The 17,900-nt window shown below is 35.1% G+C and overlaps 1 protein-coding gene and 1 long non-coding RNA gene across 2 annotated transcripts; one reads left to right on the top strand and one right to left on the bottom strand.

Moving 5' to 3' along the window:
* The first annotated feature begins 5,758 nt into the window (after positions 1-5,758).
* Positions 5,759-6,781, top strand: LOC107948886 (uncharacterized). The gene is made up of 2 exons (XR_001697584.2): positions 5,759-6,118; positions 6,352-6,781. It is a non-coding gene; the product is annotated as an uncharacterized lncRNA (long non-coding RNA).
* Positions 6,782-8,825: 2,044 nt separating this feature from the next.
* On the bottom strand, positions 8,826-9,828 carry LOC107949365 (thaumatin-like protein). Its single transcript, XM_016884056.2, has 2 exons — positions 9,619-9,828; positions 8,826-9,519 (listed from the first exon to the last, which is right to left on the bottom strand). The coding sequence occupies exons 1-2, from the start codon at positions 9,680-9,682 to the stop codon at positions 8,846-8,848; spliced, it is 738 nt and encodes a 245-aa protein (XP_016739545.1). The 5' UTR covers positions 9,683-9,828; the 3' UTR covers positions 8,826-8,845.
* Between the last annotated feature and the right edge of the window lie 8,072 nt (positions 9,829-17,900).

Below are 17,900 nucleotides of genomic sequence, written 5' to 3' on the forward strand. Positions count from 1 at the left end.
TACTCGTGTTATTTATTTCATTCTTTTTTTTTCTCAGGGTCGATCTTTTGGTACTTTCCCCTGCTTCTATTTTGCTGCTCCTCATAGCATTCTCAATTATTTCACCAGTCATCACTGTGTCTGAGAAGCTTTTGGTAGCGCTCCCCAATATATGAATGATAAATGGAGCCTTTAAGGTATTGATGAATAGCATAGTGGTCTCTTTTCTAAGAGAGGTGGCTGGACTTGTATAGCGACCTCCTTCCACTTTTGGGCATATTGTCGGAAGCTCTCATTTGGTTTCTTCTCCATGTTCTACAAGGTGATCTTATCTGGGGTCATATCCATCACGTGACTATACTGTTTCATGAAGGCTTGAGCTATGTCCTTTCATGAGTTGATCTTAGTACAACTCAATTGGTTGTACCATTTGGATGGCGCCCCAACCAGACTGTCCTGGAAGTAGTGAATCAATAGTTGGTCTTTGTTGACGTATCCAGTCATTCGCCTACAAAACATGGTAATATGAGCCTCAGGGCAGCTAGTCTCGTTGTACTTCTTGAACTCTGGAGTTTTGAACTTGGGGGGAAGTACCAGGTCCGAAACCAAGCTCAAATCTTTAGCGTCGATCCCACAGTGATAGTCAGTACTTTCCATCGCTTTGAAATTCTCCTCTAACCACTTGCATTGGTCTTCCAATTCTTTCGAGAGCTCCATTCTCACTCTTTCGGCTTCTACCATATTATCCAGATCAGGGACTATAGGATTAATAGGGTTATCTCCCGGATTAGAGCCTGAGCCTGTTTGATAGTTGATTGGCATCGAGGTATCAGCCTGAAATTGTTAGGGCCTGATTGTAACGGACGACCTTTGCATGTGTTTCTCGGGTTACGTTTGAGCATTTGTCAGGGTAAAACCAGGGGGTAGAGAGGATCTTCAGTAACGGATGGCTTTTTCGTGTGCATCTCGTGTTGCGTTTGAGCATTTACTGGGGTAAAACCATAGGGTAGAGAGGATCTTCATTGTCATTCCCAATATTGGCCATAGGGCCCTTTCCTTTGTCTGGCCTACTAATCAGTAGTTGTGTTAGCTGGTCCATCATGTTTCTTTGTGATTCCAGCATTTGGTCTCTCATATCCTGTTGAATCTTTGCCAACTGTTCTTGCATTTGTGTCTGCATCTGTTCTTGCATTTCCTCTTGCATCTGTTTTAATCTTTTTAATTTCTGATCCATTGCTTTGGTTTTACGACGGGTATTGTAGTGGTATTCGGTTGGTTGACTCTTGTTAGTTTCCAGATTAACTGAAATAATTTTGTTTAATTAGGGTCATTTCATGAAATTTAATGCATATGATGAAATGTGATGCAAATGAATGAAGTGAATGCAAAAAGAAGCGTTGATTCTGATTCAATTTCATGAGAAAACTTTACTAGAAGAAACATTTCTTTACATAGAGCGGATAATTACATATATGACTTTGCCCTAATAGCCAAAGCCTTAACCTTCCTAAGAAGCCAAGCTAAGTTTCGGCCTCGATCTGATTTTGACTCGTACTTTAAGCTTAATACATCAGCCTGAACTGCCAAGGTTTGCAAATGATCGACTACCTCTCAAACTTGAGCCACAGCTTCGCCCATAACATAATCTCTATCTCTCATCTGATCTTGAGAGCGGTGAAGTTGTTCTTTGCAATGTTCGTTGTTTGCCTTAAGGAGTTCCACTCGAATTTTGTTATCTTATAGTGCAGTCTTGAGTTCCTCTATATTCCCTTTCAACTCCTCGATCTTACTTAGACTGGTTTTCAACTCAATTACGAAGTTACGGCTACGATGTTGATGTAGTGATTTTTCCAATTCGGCCATCCGAGCTCGTAACCTCTCTTTTTCGCTTTGGCTTTCCAACAAACTATTTTTTAAAGCGTCCTCCCACATTCGAATATCTTGAACTTCTTCTCCCAATGATCGGCTCTAGTATTTTCTTCTTTAATTTCTTGACGCCACTGCTCCGACGTTTTACCCAAACCGGTAGTTCTTATCGACATATGCAGCTTTTTGTAATTAGTTTTCAGACTATCCAAATCTTCCTCGGCCTTGTTCTTTCCCTTCCTCAATTTCTCAGCCTCTAGCTTGTGGATATCGACGTCTAATCCCAACTTCATCTTCTCCTCTTTTAACTACTCTATCTTCTTTCCCAATTCTGAGCTCCTTTTCTCAAAGTCTTGCTTGATGATCTCTAACTCGGACAGGACTACTTGTAAGTGCTCCTCTATCGGTCGAGCGTTTTCTTAATTTGGTAATGGGATATTGTCGTTGATTCTTTTACCCCACCACCAGTCATACTCGAGGGTCGTCATTAGACCTGCAGCGAATCCTTTCATACTACGGGTTTGTTTCCAAGCATTCGATATCTCATGGACTCTCTTCTTATAATTATCACCCCAGTATGAGAATTCGCATTGAGCTAACCCTTGCGTTACAGGTATGAACTGCCTTGATCGATATTGTCTCAACACGAGTAGTGGAGCGTATCCAACGGCTCCCCATATCCCAAGTAGAGGGACCTAGTCAAAGTCACCACACCGATATAAGATCTCATCGGGGATCATCTATGGGGCCCTCCATTCAACATCTTCAGCTTGTAGGTTCTGGAGATCGCTATAACGGTCATCCCGCCTTGGCGTAGCCACTAATTCCTTCAATGGAAAGTAATTCTCAGAAAAAAACTCAATATGAGACTTTATCCACCCTCCAAAAGTGGCTATGGAACCATGATAGCAGAAGTTGCACACATCCTATAAATCTGCCTTCACCCCCTTTCCGGCAAGCATTCAATGATTTAAACGTTTTGGCCAAGATCTTAGAGACAGGTGTGACCCCTTTATCAAGTCGATCAAACAGGTCTGAGACTGTTTCATCCACGTGTCCTAATACCTTGGGAAAAACGACCAAACCGTAGATGCTCAAAGCGAAAACATCAACCCTCTTCTTCATATCCAGATGTGATATAATTAAATCTCTTAAGTTCTTCCAAGGAATACAACTACTGTCTCCCTTTTGCTTAATTCGGGCTGTAACCCACTGCTCGCTCATCCCCGTGATATTCACTAATCTCTTTATAGAGGCCGAGACATTAGCAGCTCTTGAATAGGCCTTGTCGGCTTGAATTTTCGAGCAATGAAGTAAAGCCATGTACTCCTCCATAGTAGGTACCAAATCAAATCTTTCGAAAGTGAAGCAACTATAGGCGGGATTTTAAAATTACGCGAGGGCTCAAAATAAGTACTTGTCCACTTTTACATCGAGCAGATAGGGCAGGTCGCTGTAATTACAGTAAAAGAATTGCTTGATTTCGTCGTTCTAACTATTCTATATCTCCTTTAATTCTTGCAGGTCATTCTGAGTCACACTGATGCGAGTGAAATCCCACAATTCCGATTCATATCCCTCGGTCAAACTATCACATTTCTCTTGTTGCGTCCTCTCGGACCATACTCGGACGGCCGCATTATCCTCCACTCTATCAAGAAACCCTTTTTCCATGCTAAGCTTTTCTATTTAGTAACCGAACGTGAATCAACACCTTTTTATAATGTAATGTCATGCAATAAAAACAAAACACAACAAGTCAGTATACAAAAATAGAATTTAAAGCAAACAGGAAATAATCAAGCACATATTCGGGTAACCGCTAAGGTTTGGTGTGGTTCTATCTAGGGTGGGCTCCTATGAGTCACTATATGTGGTTCGGTTCTAAAGACAGGGTACCTGAACCAGCAGATTCCTCGATCTTCACCCATTATAGGCTCATATAGATCGAGTTCGATTCAGGGGAATACATTTCCCTATGGCTATACGAAGATGAAAATCTCACGAAGACATAGGTACGGATGTATCCCGGAAGTAATCCATCAGCCCATGCGGAGGTGAAAACCTCACGAAGGCATAATTTCTTACTCCCACTTAAAATGTGTGACCACAACGGTCATGCAATGCAATGCAAGAGTATTCTAAGAGACTCAAACAACAATAATCATGGAGATCACAAACAAATGCAACAAAAGAATCATGATTTCTCAAATCAAAATTTCAATTTTTGACAAAAGGACAGAAAATAATCAATTTTACGGCTTGACTCTCTTATTGTCCCCAGTGGAGCCGCCAAGCTGTCGAAACCATTTTTTGAAAAAAAATGGGGATCGATTTTAAAAAGAATTATGGAGTCGCCACCAATCTTTTTTCGAGGTGTAATCGGATCACCTTGAGATTGATCATTTTAACAAAACATTTTGATTCACTAAAACAATGATTTTGATCTACGAAATTTGAGAAAATGGGTTCGGGAGTCAGTTACGTACGAGGAAAGGTTAGCACACTCGTAACACCTAAAATGGGTTTTGGAATACGATCCTTTTTGGAAGATGTTTGAATAACTCAAGTTGAATTTTAAGATTCTCTTATTCCAAAGAAATAAAATATCATATCCAGCATATTAGGATACGACATCTCAAATCCTCAATACTAAGATCATCTCATGATTTCCCAAACTCAGGCATTGAAATTTTAAAAGGATATTCGGTTATCTAGTCAAACGATAAATCGAAACCCAGCACGTTAGGGTACGATTTCTCGAATTTCTAAACACAAAATATTCCATTGTTTTAAAAAATTCCTTTTTTTATGAATTTGGAAGTAAACCAATGGATTATTAAAAATACTATACTGATCGAATGCTACAATTTACAAGCACTGCATGATATGCCACTATTCCAATGACAATGCGAACAATCGAAGATACATGAAATAAATAAAACAACGGAATATCAAGGCATGCACATAAAGGGACAATACCAACTTAAAGAAATGAAAAAATAAAATAAATGCACCAATAACATAAGAGAAAATTGTTTACAAAAGCATTGAAAATTCGAGAAACACTTTAAAATACAAATGAAATTCAAGGTACATCTTATAATGAAATATATGAAATAATATAAATAAAGATAATAATGGTAAAAATATATGGACAAGTAAATAAAAATAAGAAAAATAGTAAAGTAAAAAAAAATTGGAGTTAAAATCCTAAGATTAAATAAATGAATGAACAGTTTGTAAAAAATAATTTTAAAATAATAATAATAATAGTAATAATAATAATAATAACATAAAAAATAAAAATAAATATACACCACAATAAAATAAAATAATATATATATATCAAAACAATTATAATAAAAAACGAAATAAAAAAAGATTAAATAAACAAGATAAATAGCTAATTGAATATCAATTAAAATGTTAAGCTAAAGACTAAGACTAAATAAATAAATAAATAATGAAGTAACAAAGTAACAAATGAACTATTTGTATAAAAAGGTTAAATAAAACTAGGATTGAATTGAAATCAGAATAAAATTTTAGGGTATAATTTTAAAAAATTAAATCCAATAAGACGCGAATTAGGACTTAAATGAACGCACGAATAATATGGAAGGACCAGATGGGAAATTAACCCGTTCCCCCAAAACGCGCAGTCCAATTAGGGACCAAAATAAAATAATAAAGAAATTTCAAAGGCAAATTCAAAAAATAGAAATGGCTAAGATGAGGACCACATTAAGAATCACCTCAAAAGCGGAAGGACTGAGAGCGCAAATAGACCCTCAGTCCAAAAACACACGGATCCTAGGTGGGTATGGGATGGGTCGGGTCGGACGGGCATTAGTAAAACAACGTTGTTTAGAGGTGTTTTGCAGCTGAATGAAACGACGCCGTTTAGTGGAGTTATAAAAGGTATATTTTTTACAAAAATTTCATTTTTGTGTTTCTTTAGAAAAAAAAAAGGGAAAATGGGCTTTGATTTTTCTCTGAGGAAACCCAGAATCCGGCCATGGGCATGGCGAACCTCCGTCGTATCCCCGTAGTAGACGGTGGCTGGAGGAGCCCAAAATCGGCCCTTTCAGCCGTCTTCTTTTAACACCCCTCTTGAACAACCCACTTTCTGTCCAAAAAGATAAGAAAGGGCAAAAAATAGTCCCAAAAGGTTCAATTCCTCTAAGAAACCGTTGCGACCGAGGCCCGACTGAACCCTAAGGGCTCTGGGTTTTCGGCACCGAAGAGAAACCCGAATCGGAAAGGCTTGGTAAGTTTCTCTTTTTTTCTTTCTTTTCCTTACAAACGAAAACAACAATACTAGAGGAAAAAATCACCTTTCGGTTTGCAATTTCTGCTTTCTATTGATTGCTCTGTATGTGTGTAACCTTTACAAAAATGAAATCCCTTGGTTTTATACTTGAAAGCAAATAAAGAAAAGAAAAATACAAAAATCTGCTCATTTTTTGCCTCTATTTTGCTGTGTTTTCGTCTGTCTTGCAGGTACAAGGCCAGCAGTGGCGTACGGAGGAAGCGACGTGGCGTGCGGTGGTGCATGGAGGCCATACGGAGGCGCGCTGGAGGTTGTACGAGGGTTGTTGGCTGCGGCGCAAAGGGGAAACCTTAGGGTTTCTGTGAGTTTTTTAATTTTGGGCCATTTGGGCCTTGTATTTCTAGGCTAGGCTTTAGGTTTGGGTCTGGTTTTAAAAATATTGGATCATACTTGTTGTTGGGCTATAGACTAGTCTAATTTGGGTTATAATTTGGGCCTTGGATTGTTTATTTATTCGGTTTTATTTATTGTTTTAATCTGGGCTAAAATTGGCCTATCACACTCAACACTTGTCCTAAAATGACCAAATGTAGTTCCAATGCCCTTCTTGTCAACTCCGTAATTTGGTAACACCATTAAAGAAAAATGAAATATCCACAACTGAGTTCATATACAGCGATTACTCTAATATTCATGCATGGGAAAGAAATGTTTCATCAATATCCAATTAAAAATATCAAAAAAATAAAAAAAATCCTTGATTTCTTATGAACCCTAAAACAAATCGGCTAAATATGTTTACCTAAATACATTTTACACATGGGAAAGAAATGTTTCATCAATATCCAATTAAAAAAATAAAAAAAAATTACACAATTTTTTATGAACCCTAAAACATATCGGCTGAATATACATTGACTAGCCCAATCCTAATTTTGATGCTACAATGAATTGTAGCATCAATTTAGTCTAGCCGACACAATAATCAAAAAAATAAAAAATCCCTAATTTCTCATGAACCCTAAAACAAAATTAGCTAAATATATGTTTACCCGAAAATCTGGGAAACCATAATACCTCCTACCTGGGTTTAAATGAACTCCCCTTGTGATGATGAAACCAGCTTTGAATAAGGCAACTTCTCCATTGATGGTTTCCAATCACTTTTTTCAAACACTATTTTCGATTCTTTTACAAACCTACTAAATTTTAAGCTTTAATTTCTAAAGAATTTCAATGGAGAGGGAGAGGGTTTGAAATTTAGGTTCTTCATTAGAAACTGCTAATTTCTTTTAATTTTGCCCGTCTATGTGTTAGTTAGGGGTTTAAAATTTTTTTAACTTTAATTATTTTTTAAGTTTAAATTCATTTGCTGACATGTCATTGTTTTGTCTTATATGCCACGTCAGCATCTACATACGTGTGGCACCTAGGTGGAAAATTTTTTTTCACGTCAGCACCATTAGTCATTTAACGGCCACGTTAGCAAGACAATTAAAAAGTGACCAATTTGACCAAAAAAACAAAAATTATGTATGAAAGTGCTCCAAAAAATACCTTAAAGGCTAAAGTGGCGCAACACCCAAACATTAGGGGCTAATTTTATCCTTATGTCTATTAAAAATTACAGTTTAGAACCCCAATATTGGGTCTAATTTGCCAAAAGATGTTACTAATATGTGAAACCGATCAACAAGTTTAACCTGTATGGTAGTGTAGATTTATGCTTGTGTGAATTGTAATTGAATTATGTAAAAATATTATAGATGAAAGTTAAAATATTTATATTAAACATGTTAAAATTCATATAATAACAATTACCATTAGATTGATAATAACAATTATCCTTAAATTAGTTGATTTAAATGATTTTAAGTAATTTAGTTTAACTATATTAACAGTATATTAGATATTAGTAATATAATAATAAATTACTATTAAATTAATGCATCTATGAAATTTAAATATGACAAAAATTAATAGGTGCAAAGTATTGACACCTGGCTGCAGGACAACTCAAAGACCTTTGGACTTTGCGGAACTTATTTTACATCTATTCTTAACATCTTACGATGTTAAGCTTGCACAAATAAAGAACAAAAACATATCATAACTTGCTTGAAGATGATTAAAAAAACTCACAAAATGGCATAAGTATTCACACCCAAACCACAAAAGCTAAATCTGCAATAGGGGCATGGCAACTTCGCATTTTAGCTGGAAGTGTTTTTTATTCTAAACCATTAACTGTTTGGGAAAGCTTATGCGGTGTAAAAATGCTTTTAGAGTGCTAAAAGCATTCCTGCACGGGACCTAAGTTTATGTTCAAGTTGCATTTCTTTTGCTTTACCCTCTAGCTTCCTCTTCAAAGTCAAGAAAAAAATTTGAATATTTGGTATATCCAGGTTAAACACATATACATCCCACGCTTATTAACGAGTCTTGCGACAACAACTGAACCATTGTTAACAAAAATGTCACCGTATCATAAGCAGAAATCAATATCTATTACGGGCGAAAGATGCATTTCAAAACATGGGGAAAACTGATTTTTCATCCAGTTCTTTACTGACAGATCATATATACTCCTAAGACGAAGGGGAGAAATTAACTGACCCATGTGTTTTTGAACTAATAATAATTACTAGTACAGATCATAAAAATAATCCATTGGTATTGACTTTCTAACGCAATGGCACCAAGCTTGTTTTATTCTGCAATTGCTCATTTAGGAGGGCAGAAAGTGATTACATAACGGGAAGCCCTACATTTGTTAAGGCTGCTAGAGTCATCAAAAGCATAGCTATATGCCTTTGGGCAAATAGCCTTGAAGAGGTGGGCGAAAAGCGTTGGCTTGCACGTCTTTGGATTTCCATACTCCCCAGTGCAGCAATATTTAGCTGATTGCATGGCCAAGCAGGCACTCTTACATCCCACCACCTTGGCTCCTTTCTTCACTTCCAATGCTGATGGGCAGCAAACGTTCAAATCAACTTCACATGATGCAACTCCGCAACCGATTCCGCCTCCAACAGGTTTCATCGAAACAGGCAGATTAAAGCCATCAACCAAACTTACATCATAGAAATGCAGTGGTGAAGAAGATGACCCAAGAGTCATTTCTATCACGGTTGCAGGTGGTGTACCGCCTGTTCCTTGGCACTGAAGTCGTCCGGAGCAGTCACCAGTATCACAAGAACCCTTGCCATTACTGTTGAAATTACAACCTTGCCTGGCCCATATCCTCCCAGACCATTTCTGTGGAACGTCAAGAACTACTTCTTCACCACTACCAAGATGGAATCCACCATTTTTAGGAGTGGACTGACCTGCACTGCCAAGTACCCCAGGCCAAATGCTTTCCTTGCAGTTGTTCACAAGTATAACTTGCTCTCCATCTGCAATGAACAAAATAAAAATAAAAACCCACCAAATCCTTGACATAAAATATGAAGTTATTACTTACAAGAATAAACATATAACAGTGCACCATGTACCTGAAATGGAGGAAAGTGCTAACAAATATAGGAAGAAAGAAAGCAAAATCGAAGATACTGGCATGGTCAAGTTCTTGAATTCAATCAAGGGTTCCAGATAGCCACTAGGATAGAATTGGACAACCGCCAGCTTTTAACTTGAATGGCCAAGAAAAGGAAATCTCAACAGTTGAATCACCAGCCGTCCTTTCCTTTCTTTTTTCTACTCTCCTTTCTCTTTTCTACTTTGATGATATATGGCATATATCCATTGCTTCATATCAGGGGTTTCTTTTCTCGTTCAAAAATATAAATTTACTTCTTTAAGATCAGAGCTTTGCTAGTGATAGCCTGAACATGCATAAAGGTGTGTCCATTCAAGAATATCATACCATGTGATTTGAAACTAAAACAGAAAGGTTGAGTCTTGAGAGTATTCCAATTCCCAGACACTGCTAAAAAAGAACAGTACTTACAGATTGCAATAAAAATACCCTGAAATAATATTATAACTACAATTAAAAAGAAAAGTGTAAGGGGATCTAGGATATATGATATGATTATGCTCGTTACTTTCTTAATCGTGTAGTTTAAGATTTTCTTTCCTTTCACTTTTGTCTCAAAAGATAGCATATTAAACCCAAATAACCGAACTTGTTTCAGTGTTTGTGATTGATAAAAGCTTGATTTAGATAGATAGGAAGGTATCAGGCTGTACTTTAAGGAGGTGGGGCGGAGACAGAGCAAGTTGTATGACTTATAGGATAGCTGGAGCAGCCATTCTCTGGAGTTGGCAATCTCTTTCATTGATGTACGTCTATTATAATCAAATATACCTATTTAGTTTATGTTATAAAGGAGAAGATTTAACAAGGGGATAAAAATATAACTTCATTGAAAAACACTCTCAAAAGTGTTAAAAATTTTGACCTTTTAACTTGGGTTAAAATTCTTGTTAATAATCTAGTTTTAGTTTGAAAAGGTACTTAGTTATCAAAAGTTTTGATATAAAATCAATGTCTGAATTGAAAAATGCTTTTCAACTTCAACGATAAACAAAGCTTTAAATTTGATAAAATAAATTTTAAAAAATTATTATTTTTATTTGGTAATTAGTAATCTGCATCTTATTGATCTGGATTTACTAAAGAAGTATTAAACTTATAGTAGAAGTAATGATTTGCCCGGAAAAGAATTATATATTATTAAACTCAAAGAGAATCTATTTAAACTCACTTATAGTTGCATCCTCAGCTTCGTACATTCCTCTATGTGGTATAGGAAATGGAAAAGAGTGATGATATAACTTACATTTCTTTTTCTTTTTTCTTATTTTTGCTTATACACTATGGTTTTTTTGCTTATACACTCGCCATTAAGGCCAAAACACTTTTTTATCCGCAACAATAGCTACCTTCACACTGACTAATAATTTTATCCTTTTGCTGATGCTTCCCTAATTAGGGTCAATTGTAAGGTTTTACTAAGACACTTTGTACAGTTCTTAGATAACAAATTAAAAAATGAGTCAGTAAAGAGTTAAATTAACATCGGAGATGGAAATTAAAGTAGAAATTGTGAATACGCAAATATGGAAAAATAATAATAATAAATTATAAATTTTGAAAAGTTGGAGGACTCTAAAGAACAATTTGATCATATTGAGAAAATATGAGGTATTGATTATTATTTTTCATGAGAATAATTTAAAATATGAATTAAGACGATGGAAATCACTTTTAGACTAAATTTGAAAAGATGGGAAAGTATAGTGATTAAATTGCATTTTTTGCATTTTATTGTGGAAAGGGCATAAATGATATTTTCACCACAAGTTGGAATAAAGTGGAAGTATATTTTTTATTTATGAAGTTTGGATATGTTAAAGTGTTATGTTTGTTGCGATGGAAGTGTAATGAGAGGTAAAAAAAAGTTGAAGTGTAGTTTTTTTTTTTGGAAAAAAATTATGTTCGAAAACGATCTTTTTGTACAGCGGAAAATTAAAATTTTAAAAATCAACTCGGTTTGTAAAATTTATAACAATAAACCCTAGACCGAATTCATACCTATATTTTTAGATAGGCGAATCCTTGTCGTTCTCGATTTTCAACCAAACGATCTTCTTCGCTATTCTCGTACCATTAACTGCTTTGAGTATGGGCTCAAGTAAATCGAATCAAACACAGAACTAGAAATATTTTATTTACTTTCAATGAGAAAGTAAATCTCTCGTAAATAGAAACATGTAGAAATGCAATTCACAAAAAATAGAATTATTCTTAAAATAAATTTATACTACTTTTTGCCAGAATAGCAATATTGAAAACTTCAGAGAAACCTGTCTTTTTCTCTTTTTGTTGGTGTGATTTGAAACCTACCAGTGTCACCTATTTATAGGGAGAGTTGGTAAAATCCTAGTTGAAGTGGTAGAATATAAATAAAATTATTTTGATAGAAAAAAAATCTCCAACTCCCTATTATTTAGGGAGAGAGGCAATAACCTTAGATAGGAATACTAGGGTTTGTCATCTCGTGTATTCCATTTAAGGGGAGTTGGGCCTCTCTTATATTGAGTCCAATTATATGTGATTCTTAAATTTTAACCCAACACTTTATAATTTATTCCAACCCAGTACATGTTTTTTTATTTCCAAATTAAATATTATTTGTTCAATTAATTTAAATAAATTAATTTCTCAATTAAATAATTTTCTCAACCTAATTCTAATTCCGTTAAAATCATGACAACTTTATCATAAAAGAATCTATGAGAAAATGTATTTAATTTTTCTACATTCAATTGGATTCATAATGACCAAATAATTTAAATTCATTTTTTAATTTCAATTATTCAATTAAATAATAATTCGAAAAATCATAAATTAATTCTTAGGTCATTTCATACTTAGTGAGAAAATCACATTCATTTCCAAATGTAACTTATTTCTCTAACTTTATCATTTCTGTTCATTTGATTCATCATGCAATTCATTTCTAGTTTCAATGAGCTAGTGGAGGGACCGACTGCACATATGCAATTGAGTCTCAAATGATTTATAATTAAATTCTAATTTTTTTACCTATTAATTATAAGCTCATTTAGTCACGAAGTCATTCCACTATAGTATCGTGACTAGGCTTTCCCTAACAACATACCATTATGAAAACAACTTGATCATTGCTTCTCTAATGACCTTTTCATAAGTGTTTTACCCTCATAGGGTATCCTTAATCTCTTTGAAATAATATCCGTTCTCCTAATATGATCATATTTTATCTCATGGTAACCATTACATCTTCCTTCATGAAAAGTCAACTACTATAAAATAGTGATTAAGTTGTTGACCACCTCCAAACGTGTGGAAATTTAGAGTAAAAATTGTGCAAATAAAAAGATATAAAATCAATGTGGTATATGTAGTCGAACAAGTCAAATTGTAATATAGGTTAGTGTTACAACGAAATACAGGAAAATATTCCAAGGATCAAACTCAATGGAGGTTGAATTAAATATAAATATATTATCTATACCATCAGGTCTAAATAGTAATCTCCAAAAATCATATTATGATAATTAAAATTGAGAATTAAGATTGTAAAATAAAAACTAAATACTAAAAACAAAGTTAGCAGCCAAAAATCTCAATTAACAGACAGAAGATTAACTCACTTTTGTGGTTGCAATTAACTCCAGAATTCAGATTTTATTAGGGAAATAGTTATTAATTAATTAGTATTACCTCTTTGCCTCTACTACTTAACTAATCGACCAACACACATTTATCTCTTGACCTTAGTTTCCTGACTGGGATAAATCCACAATTTACTTGGTAAACTTATCTATCGATCTCGTTTATCCTAGATTACTCCCTAGGGTCGTCAATCCTAGAATTTCAATGCACATGAATTTATACCAACTAATTCTATTGGAAAACTCTAATTCTTTCGTGAGTCACTTCCACATCCGCTTGTTAATCTTCCTAAAGATCTAGCCACCCATGAACACAATTTCCATATTCTCTAAATCAATTTACTTATGCACAAACACACAAATAAATTAAAATGAGAGAATGATAGAAATTGCTTTGTTTGATAAGCTTGATGCATTCGGAATCGCGAAATCCTTTGACAGTGACTGAGATATCGTCAATTGTAAACAAGAAACAAAATAAAAATAATGAAATACTTAAAAACAAAGAATTGGATTCAAAACGAATCTAAGTCAAAGAACAAAAAAATAAGTTGTCTTTGAAAATAAACTAAAAATAAATAAAAACTAAAACCCTAAAACAGCTTGAGAAAAAGCTCCTTAAGCCATGCCTCAACTTAATTATTTATAGACTGAGTTTAACAGCCTTTATTAGGTCAAATACAAGCCTTAATCACATAAAATATAAGTTGCGCGGACGGAAACACCATCGCTTAATTTTTTCCCATCATATGGTGAATGCTTGATTGGTCATTAAACTGTAGCACTAACATACTTATGCAGCCAAGGTGATCGCCGAATACTAAGGTATGCACTTACACTTTATATATGTTTTACCAAATTAATGACTTAGTATGCTTAAAATAAAAAAATAACATCAAGTTGAATAAAAACAAATAATTTGGGAACTAACTTAGCATATTGCGAGCCAAGAGTCACAAGAGGGAAATAGGACCTCGCCATAGTATATTGTTTGCCCTTAGGGGAAAGTTCGCTCTTTTTAGAGAGGTTTGCCAAATAAAGTGTGTACACTGAAACTTAGTTCACCAGTAGATTAGTTCACTAAAATTGATAGGTTCTCCAAAATTGTGGGAGACGCCACTTAGAAGTTCACCAGTAGGGATCGCTAAAAAGGGCTGGGTTCTCCAATGATGAGTTCACCAACCTAGTGTGTTCGTCATAATAGGACAATTCATTAGAGTAGTTGAGTTTGCCAATGTTGAGGGAGCACGTCAAACCAGGGAGTTTGCGTGTATCCATCCACCAGTAATAAGAGCTCGCTAAGTGAAGGGGTGTCCCAGGATAGAAATAACTAGTGGTTTGCAAGACCAAGTTGCGAGCTAGGCTAGCGAGTAGGTCACGAGCTAGTGCTCACTAGATAGTGCATGAGGAGGGTTCGTAGGTAGCTTGAACTTGGAATTTCTATGCTTGTTTTTTATTGTGTGACTAGAAAGGCTTGTTATTAGGTATGTTTTTTTATGAATAATACTGCAAATACGTGATGTGCATGGTTGGCTAGTGTGTTTGTGATGTTTTAACAGAGAGTCACTTCAGTGGCTAATGTGACATTCAAATTTCAATTTGGACCGTCCCTACCAGGTTTGGGGCACCACAAAAATCATGTTTATGTTAATCTTGCATTATCATTGTAAGATTGCAATTGAATTAATTATTTAATCATATTAAAATTATAACTAATTAACACACTATCTAAATGGGGCAAGTTAACCTTCTTAAATATAAAATTAGATTAAATGAGTACTAGAATTAAACAATATTATTGCCTTGCATAACCTAAAGATTGTTGTGATTAAACTTGTTTCAATATATATATTTTTACTTCACCTAGCCTTATGCCTGTTTATGAAAATTAATTAATTAATTTAACATAGACATATGCTAGAAAGATTTAAACATCATAACATTCAATAATTTTAAATTATATCATATACCATTCATTTTCATACATTTTGTCCCTAGATCAAGCCTTCGAGGCCCAAGAAATAGCTTAGAAACAATTCGGGACTAATTTGAAACAAAATAGGAAGTTTAGGAAAATGTTGCAAAAATTAGAAACAGTGGTCACACGGCATGTGAAATCTCCCCGAGCCGTGTAGCTTTCGAACAAAGGACACACGACCATGTCCTCACCTGTGTAACTCACTGAGTAGGGTCACAAGACCGTGTTACATGCCCGTATGCTAGGCCATGTAACTCTTTGAGTAGCCCCACATGCCCGTGTGCCAGGCCGTGTGCTAGGCCATATAACACACTAACTTAAACCCTAAGAAATCCTCAGATGACACATGGCCATGTCATCAAGCTGTGTGCATTACATGGCTATGCCACACGCCCATGTCCCAAGCCATGCGAGTCCAAAATTTACCTAAAATCAAGCCATTTCAAACCCATACCATGCATAAACATTTAATCCATTTGTGCACACTTTAAAAGGATCTTAACATCATCCAAACACACATCAAGATGCCATTTCAAGATCTTAATTCAACTACCAAATATGCCATTTAAAAGCACCACAATATACCAAAACAACTATCAAAACATGTCAATATTACACCATTTCATTCAATATAACCTATCCCAACTAGTTACCAAAACATACCACTTATAACCATTTTCAAACCATTCAAAACATACCATAAAAATCCTTATAAACATGCATGACAAGGTAACCAAAATGACATAATTTGACAATGCATCAAATGGTACCAATCCAATGTAACTTTCAAAACTTATACATACCAAAAAGACATTAACACATTCATCAAAATACCATTACACAACACCCTATACATGTCATTATAAACCTTCGCCAAAATGCTCAAAAACTACCAAATTGACTACTGAATATTATGATAGGTCTCCAACAAGCTTCTAACCAAATTGAGCTTCCGATGATTTATAAAACAAAGGAAAGAAACTACTTAAGCAACGAGTGCTTAGTAAGCTCGTATAAATTTTGCGTAATCTGGTTTTCCATTTGTTTCTCTAATGATAAGGGGATAGTCTCATTTTATTTATGATATGTGATATCAAAGAAAATAAAAGGAATAAAATCCCTTAGTGTGTTAGGGTTACCAAGAAAAACAATGTCAAAAGGTCTAGCAGCCATTTTTAAGTTTTTTTTTCTTACTGAAAATTTCAAGATAATTTTGTTGTTCATTTCTGACTGGGTAGATTATGTATAGGCCAAGACATTGTTGCGACTTGGGATCGACATCGTTAAAAGGAATCATATCAACAATGTTGTTCGCCACTCTTCTTATTTTGAAAAAGTATATTGTCGACCTTTGTTTTAACCCAATTAGTTCCTCGTACATGGATCCATGGTTGATGATTACTGGAATAATTTTTCCACTGCACCACGAGGCGTACCGGTGATCCAAAAGTTGTTATGTGGATTTCATTGTGGAGACTTCCTAAAGGTAAGCAAAATTTTCTTATTACTGTACGATAGTTGGACCGATCTTTGTGGTATGTATTATCATGCAATATATCAAGAAATTTTATTTTCAAAAAGGACAAATAGTCACAGCATGCTACTCGGTAAGATTGTCCCAAGATGACTCATTTGTGGTGTATGATGCGATAGGTGTTGAGTTCATGGTATACACTCAAGATCTTCTAGTTAAGTAACTCCCTAAGGAGCCATGCTTAAGCTAAAATGATGGTCAAACGTTACATGATTATTAGTATGTGTGAATGCCTAAGGAATTAGATTTATATACTAATTGGATGGAAATCCATGTTCTTACTAGTTGATCATGATCACCGCAAGGTGGCTTGACTCATTTCTGGTTCTCTTCCTTTCTACTTATGTGGCTTAGAGACTTTAGCCTTGCCTTTCTTAGCGCACTTTCCCTTCCTTTTTGAGGAAGAAGCTACAACTATATTTTCTTCTTGTCTTTGGATCGGCTGATTGCCATTCAACATTAACTCATAAGATTGTAACTCCTTTATGAGTTTTGTAAGTGTCAAGTTTTTGTTGCCAAGGTTATATGCGACTCGAAAGCTGGCAAAGTCCTTGGACAAACTCTTGAACACCATCTCGATCTGAGTGTTTTGGTCCAAATTGGTCTCATTGTCAGCTACCTCAGCAAAGTATCCTATAAGAGTTACCATAGGTCTTTGATTGGAGTACCGAGTTTTTGTTAAACATTCATCAAGGTAGTTATAACAAACTTGCCAAGGCAGCTTGGCCTCCGAACATTTCTTCTAGCTTATCCAGAATCGTTTTGGCAGTCTTACAGCTCTTTAATTCCTTATATAGGGTGCTTGATAAACCATAATATATACATGTTTATACCCTATGTTTGGCATATTTTTGGAAGGATTATCATAAGATTTAATGAATTTGATGCTCATAATCCTTTAATTTCATGTTTCATACTCAAGAGAGCTTAGGATAACAAAAAAAGAGCAAGAAACGGGCCAAAAATGAACAAATTGGGTCTAATTCAGTGTTTCACAAGGCCTAGGCACTTCCACACGGGTAATCCACACGCCCGTGTGTGACACACGGGTAGGCCCCATGCCCGTGTCGCATGGTTGTATTGACATTAAACCAAGTCAG

This window comes from Gossypium hirsutum, chromosome A04, assembly GCF_007990345.1.
Source record: "Gossypium hirsutum isolate 1008001.06 chromosome A04, Gossypium_hirsutum_v2.1, whole genome shotgun sequence".
In the NCBI taxonomy this organism is placed as follows: Eukaryota; Viridiplantae; Streptophyta; class Magnoliopsida; order Malvales; family Malvaceae; genus Gossypium; species Gossypium hirsutum.

Bases quoted from the DNA above. Each gene is read 5' to 3' on its own strand.
- LOC107949365 (XM_016884056.2), bottom strand. From the start codon at position 9,682: ATGCCAGTATCTTCGATTTTGCTTTCTTTCTTCCTATATTTGTTAGCA. The intron at 9,520-9,618 runs GTACATGGTGCA...TGTTCATTGCAG, and splicing joins AGCACTTTCCTCCATTTCAG to ATGGAGAGCAAGTTATACTT.